The following is a 14,044-nucleotide window of genomic DNA, read 5'->3' as shown; positions in this document are numbered from 1 at the left end:
TTTTTTTTTTTAAGTAGGTGTCTTCAGGCATCATTACGCAGTACACAGCTGTTTGGGTACTGTAGGAGACTAGAGGTGCTTAAAATTTAAGAATGTCATGTTGCAATGCATATGCAATGGCATTACATAGTCTACTGTTCAATGCCAATGCCCTTCTGCAGAAGGTTTTTGGTAGTGTTTACCATCCTACTGTGCTGCTGGAATCCATACAACAATATAATTAGGGCAGAGCTTGAACTGTAGCACTGCACCATCTGGTGGCCTTCAGCTTGAACAGGTTTCAGTGACATTTCTTTGGGAGAACTTACATTGTCTTTACTGTCAACTCTCAAATTTACATCAAGGTCTTTATTTTAAAGAGAGCATTACTTTGTTTTCATTTTCCTAAGACTTTCAAGTAGAACTTGTTTCAATACACCTCTGTATGCTTACATTAAAGGAGTCCTTCAGATGTTGTGCATCCAAATGACGTAAGAGCTGTTGTCATAAAAAGTCAATGCATCCTGTTATATTTCATGTTTTTCTTTTTCTATCAGGGTATTGCTGGAACAGATGTAGCTAAAGAAGCTTCTGATATTATCCTTACAGACGACAACTTCACCAGTATTGTTAAAGCAGTTATGTGGGGACGAAATGTCTATGACAGCATCTCCAAATTTCTTCAGTTCCAACTTACTGTCAATGTAGTAGCAGTAATTGTTGCTTTTACAGGAGCCTGCATAACACAAGTACGTACCAGTGGGGAATTGTTTCAGCTAATAAAGGTTGAAAGAGTCATGATTGATGAATTCTTGAGTTCAAATTTTCACTTAAACAGTAGTCCAAAAATCATAATGCTCTTCAAAACATGCTGATATTGTCTGATAGGTGCCTTTAATAGCTGTAGTTTCTGCACTTCTATTGGAGGGTTTATGTATCTATTTTTATAGGATTCTCCACTTAAAGCCGTGCAGATGCTGTGGGTAAATCTCATAATGGACACATTAGCTTCTCTTGCCCTGGCAACAGAACCACCCACTGAAGCTCTTCTGCTGCGGAAGCCTTATGGTAGAAACAAACCTTTGATTTCTCGTACAATGATGAAGAACATTTTGGGTCATGCATTCTACCAGCTTGTAGTGGTCTTCACGCTCCTGTTTGCTGGTAAGAATACTGAGACTTTACCAAGTTATTCTGAATGTTGTAGAGAGGTGTTTTTTAAAGCTTTTTTTTTTGCTGTGTGTGTAGAGACACTAATCAAGCTGTTAATAAATGTCTTTTATATACAGGTGAGAAAATTTTTGATATTGATAGTGGAAGAAATGCACCTCTGCATGCTCCTCCTTCAGAGCATTATACTATAGTATTTAATACATTTGTGATGATGCAGCTTTTTAATGAAATTAATGCCCGAAAGATTCATGGTGAAAGAAATGTTTTTGAAGGAATCTTTAACAACGCTATCTTCTGCTCTATTGTGCTGGGGACATTTGTTGTGCAGGTAAGCAGATTATTGGAGGGTGGGGAGAAAATGCGTTTAGTGCACTGATGTACTTGCTTACCTTGGAAATGCCAATCAACTAGTGCCTAAGATCCAATTTCTGCAATGTTGAAAACCTCCAGGGTCAAGCACACAATAAGCAAGTTGTAAGTGCAGCTTGATGGAATTTTCAAACCTATTTGAAGCTGGTAATGCTGGAATATTGTATTTGTAGTTAACTTTTGAATTTCCTACATCTTCAATTTTATATTAGTGTTCTAAACTCTTGGCAAAATATGAAGAAATTGTATGTGTCATCTGTTCATTCACCTCTTCCTTGCCCCTAAATCTTTCCTATAAAATGTTTCTTATAATATCTACCTGTGTATCTGAACGAGAATCCATTTAAACAATTATAGAAAAAAAGCAACTTCTTTTATGTTCTTAATGAGATTAGGACATGAATAAGCTTTAGAAATTTAAATATCAGTTTTTACCTTACTGGTGCAGGAACCAGTGATACCTACTGGTATATATTGTAGAAGTACTGTTTTAAGTGAAAAAAACCCCAGATGTCTAGGGGCCTTCTGTTCCAAGACATAGGGAAACTCATAAAAGCTAGTTAGTTAACTCACTACATATTAACAAAGGAAATGAAATGATCTTCAGTTGATTGTATTCACATGCTGGTGTTGAGAAACACCAACTTAAACATGAATCTAAAAAAAAATAGTTTGCAAGAAATATTTTCACCCTCTAAATAGCCTTCACTTTAGTTAGTCATAAGAAATAACAAACAAATCAATATGCTATTTAATTTCAGAATCCATTTTCATTTTGCATTAAGTTATTTGGGACATATAACCTACATATTAAGCTTCTCCTTAGAGTTGATAATACATCAAATTGATTGAAGTTACATCAGTTTAAGCATTGGAAACGTATGCACTGCTGCTTTGCATTAAGTCAGGGAACTTTCTCAGGTTTAGACTTTTAGAGATGACACTTCTTCAGAAACTGCTCTTATTTTTGGGGTTACGAATGCAGCAGATTGACTGTTGTTGTGCAACTAAGCCAAACATTGAGAAGTTACTCCTGACTGCCACTGTGTTCCCTTTATAAATTTGGCAGACTGAATGCTTTCCCACCTCCTGATTTGTTATCTCAGTATTTAATTTGGAGTTAATAACAGAAGATTCTCTTTGCTTTTTCAGCTGTCAGGTGTCCTACTTAATGGTCAAGACTGTCTCCTTTTCATAGCTGCCCTGCTGCTTTGAATTGTTGATTCTCCAGGGCAGACTTTCATGCATATAATTCCTATGCAGAGGGATACCTTGCTCATTAGGGCCTGTACAGCTTGTTGTAATAGCTAAGGCAGTAGGATCTCATTTAATTTTAGCTTTTGAGAACTCTTTCCCCTTCCCCTAAGATTTACTACATGTGGTGATTTAAAGTCTGATATTTAACACTGATGTGATAAATAGTAATATCCTGTAGAATTACTTCTGAGATATTTCATGTCTTATGAATCTATGAATTTATGAATCTTGGATCTAGTTCCAAGATGGGTGTTCATAGCAAAAGTAATCACTATATATTTGTAGGATCAAATACATGCTGTAATTGTGAAATAAAGGGAAAAACGTGGCAAGCAAAATTGAGGAGTCAGCAAATTTTCATGAGTGTGACATCTGAAGAATGAATGGGTAGTTCTTGGAATGCTGAAAAGCAGAAGAATGGCATAGGTTTGGAAACTGGCTCGAACTGCTGAGACAGTGAAAAAATATGCTTAACAAGATGGGAAGTCCCATGTTCACTTGCAGAGCTGTCGGTTGTGATCTTAAAGCATTAGGGAATTTTCTAGTAACAGGTCACTGATACAAGTTTAATCATGTTTTCCTTCACAGATAATTATTGTGCAGTTTGGTGGAAAGCCTTTCAGTTGCTCAGAACTCTCAATTGAACAGTGGCTGTGGTCCATTTTCCTGGGCATGGGCACACTACTTTGGGGCCAGGTAAACTAGGATTTTTCAAAATGCCGAATTTCTACTTGCAACAGTATACTTTAAATGGAAAAAGCAAACACACTGTCTTTAGAATTCAGATATTTCAGGTGGACTGTATGAATATATGAAGACTAACAGTAAATATTAATTACAATTTACTTGTTCAATAGATATAGAAAGTCTTTAGTTGAATATTCCTTCCTCAGAGTGGGTCAACTATTAACATTTTGTGACTAGATCCTGTGGCTGGTTTGTTTAGCAATTTTTAACTGGAAGCTGCTGTAGTTGCCTTTTAAATATTAAATTATCTTCAGCCAAATATGAGCACTAGAAAATGTGGTAAAAATACAAAATGCAATGAACATGCTAATGTTAAAATATATTTAACTTGGTGCTTAATGATTTTCTTGAAAAATCAAAATTGCTAAATTAGGCAGTATTTTCTTGATTTAAAAATTTCCTGGAGTAGCTAGAAATGCAGCAAACTCAAACCAACTTTCTCTTTAATCTTTACTTGCATAATTGTGGCATAATTGAAAAGTCTTCCCACCTAGTAGTAAGCCATTACATTTGGACTTTTATTTCCTTTCCCCTCCCCCCTGAGTGTCATTACTATTGCATGCACAACAGTGCTTGTAAGCAGCAAGCTTATTTACGTGAAACTTTAGAGCTACAGAGTTTTCTATTATTTAATGACATAGTTGTCTAAACTTTTCATACCACATGAAGAGTTTTCCATTACAGTTTCTTTCCTTCCACTAAGTAAAAGACACTTCGTGTTGCACCATAAAATTGGTAGGATGAATTTTAGTTGTAAATACATACATAGACATATGTTCTAAAAGTGACTAAGCTTTTTAACAAGATTCTTTGGAAAATTAATTATTTAAAAAAATCAAATAGAGTCACTCTGAGGTGATTCCTAGAAGAGAATCGAGATGGCTTGAAATACCTTTGACCCAAAGTATCTTGCAAGGGCAAAGCTTCTCTACTGCCATTCATGCTGCTCTAGCATCTCATTAAAGTCAAAGAGCTTTAATTTTCTTAGAATAATAGAAACTGAAGTGTGAGTTGGGAGCATTCATAGTAGCAGTTTCAGCATAAAGGGCTGCTTATGTTGCTTTTGGAGCAGATTTTTTTCCTCTGCAGCTGCAGAAATGATCTTCTAGGTTTGTGATGATCAAGGAACGCAATCTTGGAATTGATCTGAATCTGCTAGATATAATGTACCAAAAATGACTCCCTTAACCATATGTAGTTTTTCTTTAAGATATATAGATTGCTATACACCAAGTAGCAAAGTAACAGTTTGAGATAGATACAATTCCAGAAACATTATTCACCTTGCAAATGGATTGATATCTCCCAGGTCACAAATGAGTGAATGTCTCTCCTGTATTTCTTGAATTAATTGTGGTTACTTTAGGTGATGGAGGTCCCACTTGAGGTGACACGTCATGCTCATCAAACTGATGAAACTCTAAAAGCTCTAGATACAAGAACAATCTACAGGATTAATGGCTTTTGTAGCTTCAGTACTGCTCCTTCCTGGCATTGTCATGTAATGTTAATGTGGAATTCTTTGTCTCTGGCAAGGCTGTTTTGTAGTCCAAGTTTAATTTTGCACCTTGGTTGAGGTACTAAGTATATTCACAGCTTTGTAGCTATTCAGCTGGAGTGATTGTTTTACACTGATGCACTCATCCTATCTATGTAATCTAGTTTTTACTTTGCTAATTGTATGCAGGATATCTGTTAAGCCTTAAGACTGGTATTACTCTTTTTTTTGTTAAGAAAGAATAATCCTGATTTATGTATTTCATCCACTGTTAGTTGATTTCAACAATTCCAACCAGCCGACTGAAATTCCTTAAAGAAGCTGGTCATGGAACACAAAAGGAAGAGATTCCTGAAGAAGAGCTAGCAGAAGATGTAGAGGAGATTGATCATGCTGAGAGAGAATTGCGTCGTGGTCAGATTTTGTGGTTTAGGGGCTTAAACAGGATACAAACTCAGGTATGGTCTTAAAAAAGGTAGGATGCAATGGGTGTTATGAGGGAGATTTCTCCATTTTTTACTAAGGTGGCTGTTCTAACTGGTGTGATTGAGACTGTCAAAAGGGGGGTATGGATGGATGTGTAATCTCTCAGGGTCCTCTGTTTTCTTCAGCTTTAAATGCAACTCTTGCCTGTGTATCTGCTCTGTTTTTAAAAAGTGCCTTTTTTTCTTTACTTTTTGTGTGTTATAGATGGGATGGTCCTTTCTCTTGTTCTCTCTCTCTCTTGCTGAGCAAGCTGTCACAATCTCTGATTCCTTGCAGATGGATGTAGTGAATGCTTTCCAGAGTGGAAGTACCATTCAGGGGGCTCTAAGGCGGCAACCCTCCATCGCCAGCCAGCACCATGATGTAACAAATATTTCTACCCCTACACATGTAGTGTTTTCCTCTACTACTGCTTCTACTACTGTGGGGTGTGAGTGTGTGTTCCTAAAGTGCATGAAATTAACATTTCCTAATTCACATACCTAACGTTTCTCATTTTCTCCTTAGTACTTAAAATCATCGTTCAGGCTTTTATAGAGCTCTTCCACAAAGTGGAGTCCTCAAGACTTTTTTTTCTTAGAGGGCTGAGAACAGGTGGAACAGTTTCAACAAAAGACTTTAATGTGAAAGCTGTGAGCCTGCACATCCTGTGCCTTCATCCATTCGTGTACAGAGGGATTTTTAAGACAAAAAGGGAAAACTGTTGTAAATTTTCGAGTATATGCCTCTTAGGATGACTTCCATTGAATAAATGAATATACTGTATAATCATGGACCCAGGTCAACAAAAATAGATCTCTTGTACTGCAGCACAAACAATGCTTAAGTAAGCAAGCTGATTTGGAAGCAAATGGTATTTGAAGATATGAATATTGTTAGAACATGGAGCACTAAATGCATTTTCTTTGTAGCCTGTAAGGAACTTTATGAATCTCTGTTTTCATTGGACCTTATTTACTGAATAACAACTTTTTCAACATCAGGATTCAGGAGGCGAAACAAGGCTTCTAAAATGCATACAAGTCAGAAGAAATATGAATTAGCTATATAAAAAGGAAAAAAAATTAAGCATTAAATGGCAAAACTTTAATTCAAATCTGAAGGATTCTTTTTCTCTCTAGGTTCTTCTGGGAGCAGTTCATAAGCCATCAGTGAAAGTGAAGTTTGTCTCATCTCAATTCTACTGTCTCTATCTTGTGCTCTAAGCGGCATTTCAGTTTCAGCCTTCCTCTCTGTAGAGGCTGGAGATTTATTTACTCTTGGATGTAGGCCTAAACTCTGGAGCCAGAAGATGCTTAGTAGCTGTAGTTGAATACTGATAGCCAGTATCTTTGTTCAGTTTTCCATCTTAATACATGTTTAACTTTCTTCTCTAACTTCCTAGAGACAGGTTAAATTACTGGTTTTTTAAAATAACTCTGAGAGGGCTTCTTCTCCCCCTTCCCCTCCCTGCTTAAACTTTCAGATTGCCAGATGGATGAAGACCCTTAATTTCAGGAGCTGTCTTAAGTGAAATGGTGAAATCTTCAGACTTTTTTTTTTTCTAATTAATTATTTTTGGGCTTGGCCAGAGTTCACGTGTGAGCTTGCACAAGTATTTACCTCTGTATTTATTCTCCAGTGGCAAGACAGGTATTTCCCTACCTAGCAGTAGTGCTGAGAAGCTCAACTCACAAATTTGCATGCCTCAAGAACACAAAATGAAAAGTAGATTTAACACTTAAAGATGCACAGGATTGCATCTCCTAGTTAAAATGCTAATTAGTAACCTGTATCCCTAACTACACTCCAGAACATTAATTAGACATTCAGAATTCTCTAGAGAGCAATGTCATTCCATGCTGCTATTTGAGCAGAATCTACTGGGCACTGCAGCATCTCATTGCATCAAATGACCAATGCAGATACAGAGCTACCATAGCAGAGAACTAGTTTTTTATCCTCACCATTGCAGCCTTCTGCTACACCCTCCAGAAGAACAGCTTCTGAGAACTCATGTAGATTAACAGGAAGCAGATGTGTTATTGTCTCTTTTTTAGAGCTGCTTGTTGGAAAATAGTTCCTATGAAGTAAGGTTGCAACTCTTAAGCAGCCATCTGGTTAAGAGGATTTGGAGTGCCAACTGCATTCCTTGCTATTCTGGTACTAATATGAGGAAGGCCTGATGACAGTATGAATTACACTTAACAAATTGTCTTGTTTGCACTTCACTTACATGAATTATTTATAGTTATGCCTCTAGTTTAATTATCTTGAGTTGTTGAAAATAGAGCCTTCAAAACACTGTATTTTCCCTTTTAAAGTGCTGAAAGTTTGATTTCTGCCTTTGTGGCTGGACTCTGAGGGTCCCAGGCTTGCTGTAGTTGTAGTATCTAGTCCACTTGCATAGCATGCATTCTGCATGGGAACCAAGCCTTTATTGTGGGTATGCACATATTCTGTGATAATTACAGCTGTCTTCTTAAGCTATAATTGTTTTTCATTGCTGCTGATGTTCTAAATTCTCATGTGTAAGCAATGAACAAACAGTGCCATGAGACATTCATATTTCATTTTGACACATAAATGGCACAGTGGGATACAACATGCCAAATAAAGTCATTGCAAACTTTCATTCTGGTATTGTCACTGCTAATTTTCTTGGTAAGTGTAAATCCAGTTTCGGCAGCTGGCTGGACTTATTTAAACCTCGTATAATGCATCATCTCCTTGACATTCTGCTCAATTCTTTTCATGCAAAGAGCAGTAAAGTACTAGCTGCTGTTGTAATCTTTTCTACAGCACATTTGCTCTCTTTTCTGTCCTCCCCTTACTGGTAATTATGTCCTTCCCCTTGATCATGTGCCCCATCCCTGTTTCCCCTTATTCCCTGTGCCTTCTTCCCTTGCCTCCATGGTTAATTGGGCCCAGCATGTACCTCCAGTATAAAAATGGGGACATGATCATTTTGGAGTAAAATTCTTCATGCAAGTGGTCTGAGGGAGCAGAGGTGGGGAAACTATGCTATTTCTAGATTTCAAAGTACACAGTCGAGACATGAGACTTTATCATGTGCAGTGGTTCCATTTATAACCAATTTGATTTAACATATTGCTTTTGGGGAGCCCTACTCTGTTTACAGCAAACTTCCCTGGTGTATCTTAGCTGTTTTCTAGTGTCTGCTCTTGATCTGCTTGACCTTCCAGCTTCATTCCTTCACCTGGGAGTCACTTTATTTTTTTCTCTTGAGGAACTCTGGAAGCTGTAGTCATGATGTGTTTCTCAGCTTGAAACAAGTCATCTTGGATGTGCTAAAAAAAGCTTTAAATTTGACTTGCTGTTTGTAACAGCAAGTTCTTGTTTACTACAGAGTTGCTCTGCTGCTTACTATTTAACACTATTTCACACTGCTTTGCTGGAGACTTGCTCAGGGTTAGGATGTTGAGAATTGTATAAAGAGTCAACAGGAGGGGGAAACTGTTTTGGGAAAAGTGTTGTATAAATGAGTCAATGACTTCTGCCTCACCTTACTTGTTTTATCAGTTCAAGAATGAATCCTCAATTTCCCTAGTTGATCAGGGAAACACGAGGCATGGGAGAAAGGGGGGGTGTGGGCAGCTGGTTTCATCATTCAAATAATAGTTTGGGAAGCTTAAATTCAAGTCAGCCTGGACATGCACAGTTTGCAAAATAAAGCTGTACTTTCTTTTGTATCTAATTTAACTATGAAAGGTTTATTTATGAAATCTGTTAGCATAGCTTTCTGATTCAGAAAATATTAAACAAGAAAAAGACACAAAACAGTCCTCAGCCTGGGAACTGCGTCCGTGAATTCAATGTAAATTGAAGACTTGTGCAAAGGCTGATCATCCTGCGTTTCTCATACTTGGCGCTACTTAAGTAGTCTCTTCAAAGTTACAACCTGTCCTGGCTACTAAGCTGTACAATACAGTATTCAATTTCCTAGTTCTGGTCTTAAGTTTCCAAAGCACTGTTCACTAAGGAGCTTTCTCTAGAGTGGTAAATGGCTATATACTCGAATATTTACAGCCGTTACAGCGGTATCCTTTTTTGCATGACTTTGTAAATGTTCGTTCATTGTGACATTGGCTTACACTTGCTTGGCTTTTTCATAGTCAGTTGACATCCTAATTCCTAGCATGAGAATTAGTGACCCCTTTATCCCCTAACTTATTTTCAGTCTCTCCTTCCCTCCCTCCAATCTCACCCAAATATTCAATAAAACACTCATTGAGATTTATTTAATTTTTGAATAAGTAAATATTTGTCGGCCTCACTTCTGAAAAATGCTTAGCCCGTGTTAAATAATTAAACAATTCTAGTGCCATGTCTGAATTTTAGGGCCCTTCTGCTTTTTGCAGTACTTCCACAATTTTTATTCCTACTGTGTAGACTGGCAGTGCTCTACTGAAATGCTCTTCATTTTTTACAGTTTATTGCAAGTTCCACTGCATCATACAAATTTGATTCACTCATGTCTAGCTGTTTGTGGATTCAAACTCATAAGAACCATGCCGTTCTCAGGAAATATGCAGCATTTTAACAATATTGTTATTTTGTTTACAGATCCGAGTGGTGAATGCATTTCGTAGCTCCTTGTACGAGGGGCTGGAGAAACCTGAGACACGAAGTTCAATTCACAATTTTATGACGCATCCTGAGTTTAGAATAGAAGACTCCGAGCCTCATATTCCCCTAATTGATGATACTGATGCTGAAGATGATGCTCCAACAAAACGCAACTCTAGTCCCCCTCCCTCTCCCAATAGAAATAACAATGCGGTTGACAGTGGAATTCACCTTACAACAGACAAGAACAAGTCTGCTACCTCTTCATCCCCAGGGAGCCCACTACATAGTTTGGAAACATCACTCTGATTGTAAGCTGAATGTTAACACACTAGCTGCATTGTAAAGAAGTTGAAACTGGGTCTCTTCACACATTATGATGGACAAGATGATATTCTTGTCTTGGACTTCAACAGAAGAAACACTTGTACGAATGTAGATTTATTTTTTTAAAAAAAAAGCTTTCTGCCAGACTGGAGGGTGCTTTTCTGGGGGTGGGAGTAATAATGAACTCTGACAGATAAACAGTAACTCAGCATAAGTGACCTGTGGATCATCTGTTGTACTAAGAATGGTCCTGAAGAGTGTGTTAGCAGAGCTTTAGTTTATCATGATCCTTTTCTGAGGGGAAAGCTGGGAAGGGCAAGGAGGCCCTGGATCATTGAATTGATACTTTAATTTCTGCTGTTGGCTGTTAATAATTTGGATTATTTATGTTTATAAATGATACAGATCTGTTTACAAGGTTTGTAGATACTTTTTTGTTCCTGTTCATAGATGGGAAGCTTCCTTATAAATGATGCAGAGAAGACGAAAAACAAAAAAAAACCAAAAAAACTAGTCCTTCAAATACTGCTGTATTTTCAGGAAAAGGGTGTTTCTATTGAAACTGTACTAAATTTTGCCTGCAATTTACCTTGTTAAATATTGTAGATAAATTGCTACTACTAATAGCCAAATAGATAACACTAATGCTTTGTAAAAACATGAGCAGTGGTGTTCTAATGAAGTTATGGCCTCTGTCCTAATTAGTTTCTTAAATACATTTACTACTTAATGGTTTTGAAACAACTGTTTAATTTTTAAAAATTTTGAGAAACTTAATGAATAACTTTTGTTCAGAACTTAGTAGGATTGTTTAATGCAGGACATCAATACGTGATGGAACTTGCTTGAAATATTTCTGTTATCTCGGGCAAAATGGATTAAATCAAAATACATCAGAATCTTAGTCCTTTGTTTTTGTCTAATCATGTTAGTTTAGTGCTGTCTTGGTGAACTGTGAGTGGAACTGTGATTTTTTTCTAATCTATAGAATCCTTCATGCAGCATGAGGGCTGTTGGCATTTTGAAAGGTTGTTAGTGGGTAGCATACATGTTCTCCTTTTTGTTTTTGAAACTTGTTTGTAAACATGAATAAATCTGCCCTTTTGTTAAAATAAAATTGCAGCAATGGTTTCTTACAGATTTTTTTCTCTCAGCTCCTTCACTGCAAATACAGAAGGTACTCTTTTGTGTTACTGGTTACCTTTAAACTGCAATTTCAAGATGGTAACAGCCCCACTTCAAATAGCTCTTTGGGTAAATGGAATCATGATGGCTGCCTCCAGAATGAATGTAAGTTAAGGTACTCAAAAGTCTTCACTGAGCCAAAACGATAGTCCTGGGGAATTAATAGGTCTGCCTGAAATTCTGAGACTTACTGTGAGTACCATGTAATAAATGTATTTCTGACTGCTTAAGTGAGGGAGACTGAGAACTGACATATAAAGCACAGGTGAAATGCACCAGAACTGATCGACTAGAGATTGACTGAAGAAGTTATGGTCTGCCTCTACTGTATTGTTCAGACAGCGGATGATGAAACAGTACTTGGTCTGGCACTTCCTCATTTTTTCTCGGTCCAATACTACTTATAAGAACAACAGAAGACATGAATTGTAAGGTTTTCTTTTTCCAGCTCTGTGTTCTTAAAAATAGCAAATTAATTTTTTTGTCAAATAATCCAGAATTATGGACTTTTTTTTTAAGTGGTCCCTACAAAGGACTGCAAGAATTAAGCTGGTAATGAGGAAGGAGATAATAGTGGAGCTATCTGCAGAAATGAGCACATTGGGAAGCTCAAGCACATCTTTCCCTTGTGTTGGGGTACATGCATGCTTGGGGTTGTCCTTTAGTGGATATTGTTCAACCTGTGGCACTGTATCCTACTGTCAACCACTCCTGAATTCCATCTTTTCTATTGTACTTCAGTAAATACACTGAATTCTAGGCAAGGGGGTTGAGGGTGGGGGGGGGGGGGGGGGTTGCACTTGACACTTTGTATAGTAATTTCTCCCACATGTTTCTAGCACTTTTCTTACATCATAGTTCTTATCTAGAGTGCTTGGTAGGGGCGGTCAGTTTTTATGTAAGCTATTTTCTCTTTACTAGGGAAGTCAGATAAGCACTGGCTTAAAGGGAGTTTTCTTTATCTGTGAATTACACTGCCATGTGGAAAAGTATCTTCATTTAACTTCATTAATGAGTAATGATTTGACTTCATTTCAAAACAGACTTTAATTTTACCCTCTTCTCTAGGTGTGATCATGACTGCATGTTAATCTTTTTTGGAATAAAATCTACACTTAAACCTTTTGTGGGGGGTGGGAGGGTGAATGTAGGCTTTGTACATCGCTGGTCCCTCTTGATTCTGTTAACATCAGTGTGCTGTTCTTACAGGAAACATCCTTACAGAAATAAGGAAAAGTTGTTTAAGAGGGGGGTATGCTTTCTTTGTGATCTCAAGAAATCATAACATTGCGTAGATTATGAAATGGTTTTCACTAGGCTCATGAGGCCTTCATTGCCTTTCCGGTTGTAAGGTTTACTTGTCTTCTTGTAACTGAAATAAATAAAAGTGCTGTTCATCTCAGTCTGTATGGGGACTGAAATTCTTGAATGTCAGTACAGTAGTGATTTAAACCTGAAATGCATGCCAGTTATATAAAACAGCTCTTGCTACAATTTTACGCTCATTTGCTTTCAAGAGGTCATGATATATAGTGTACATGGTTGAGCAATAGTGCCTTGGAACAGAAACTCAGTTCTAGACTGGGTGGCTTAAAATGGGTTTGGAGTGGTTTCCTGGGTGGGATGTCTACTATAGCTGTGTATATGTTAGAACACCTCATCTAGGCTCTGAAGGAAGGCTGAAAATGGTAATTAATATTAGAGGACTCTTTTTTTTTTTTTTTCTTTTTTCTATATTGGCCTTAACAGGAAGAGGAAAATGCTGCATCATGGAGTAGTCTGGAGAGAATAATGGAAACAAGTGGGTAAATGCAGGGGTCAATAGCAAGTACAAGCAGTCAAAAAATATGAAATAACATACTTGAAGGCTTTCTTAGAATAACAGCAAATTTTGCAATGTGTTTTGAAGGAAGTAAGCGAGAAAATGTACTATTCATGGAAGGATAACTTGTGTATACTGAGTATTGGAAAGTGATTCCAAAGGTCTGATGTGTTCTATTTTTACTGCCAGTAGTTCTAGCCTCTGCAGAGCTCTAGAATGATCCAGATCATAATAAGCATTACATAAATTAAAGTAGGATATCTTAATGTCTGTACTACTTTTCTGATGCAAATACTTGGTTTAAAGGGTTGCTGCTTTTTTTCCACCTGCACCCCCTCCCCCAGCAGTGCATTTCTTCTGATCTTGCAGATTTCAAGCCCTCACTGAAGTACCTTAACTCTGTGGGATGAGCCCGGCCAGCATGAAGGGTCTAGCTCCAATTTATCTCCAGACTGATTAGGCCTGCTTATTCCAGGACCATGTAATGAGAAATTTTGGGCCAGAATAAAGAGCCTTATAGCTGTTCTTGCCAGTCTTCTCCCCTGAACTGTATACAGAAATACCTAACTACCTTCCTCAGGAGGCTGCAGCATCCATCAAGGAGATATGACTTAGTTTCTAAAACAGAAGCC

General features: G+C 37.4%; 1 protein-coding gene across 7 annotated transcripts in view; it reads left to right on the top strand.

Moving 5' to 3' along the window:
• Positions 1–12,992, top strand: part of ATP2B1 (ATPase plasma membrane Ca2+ transporting 1) — a 61,748-nt gene extending 48,756 nt beyond the window's left edge. For 6 of the 7 annotated variants that reach the window (XM_077783554.1, XM_021528004.3, XM_021528003.2 and 3 more), the window contains exons 16-22: positions 537–728; positions 930–1,143; positions 1,269–1,480; positions 3,367–3,474; positions 5,299–5,481; positions 5,786–5,939; positions 10,076–12,992. In XM_077783554.1, coding sequence (XP_077639680.1) covers positions 537–728; positions 930–1,143; positions 1,269–1,480; positions 3,367–3,474; positions 5,299–5,481; positions 5,786–5,939; positions 10,076–10,101 — 1,089 coding nt within the window. In that variant the 3' untranslated portion in view covers positions 10,102–12,992. The remainder of the gene's footprint in view (positions 1–536; positions 729–929; positions 1,144–1,268; positions 1,481–3,366; positions 3,475–5,298; positions 5,482–5,785; positions 5,940–10,075) is intronic. The other variant, XM_021528011.3, reaches the window with a different exon arrangement.
• The last annotated feature ends 1,052 nt before the right edge of the window (positions 12,993–14,044 follow it).

Source organism: Lonchura striata, chromosome 5 (assembly GCF_046129695.1).
Source record: "Lonchura striata isolate bLonStr1 chromosome 5, bLonStr1.mat, whole genome shotgun sequence".
NCBI classification, from domain to species: domain Eukaryota; kingdom Metazoa; phylum Chordata; class Aves; order Passeriformes; family Estrildidae; genus Lonchura; species Lonchura striata.
The sequence above is the reverse complement of the archived record's forward strand: the minus strand, read 5'-3'. Positions and strand labels throughout refer to the sequence as shown.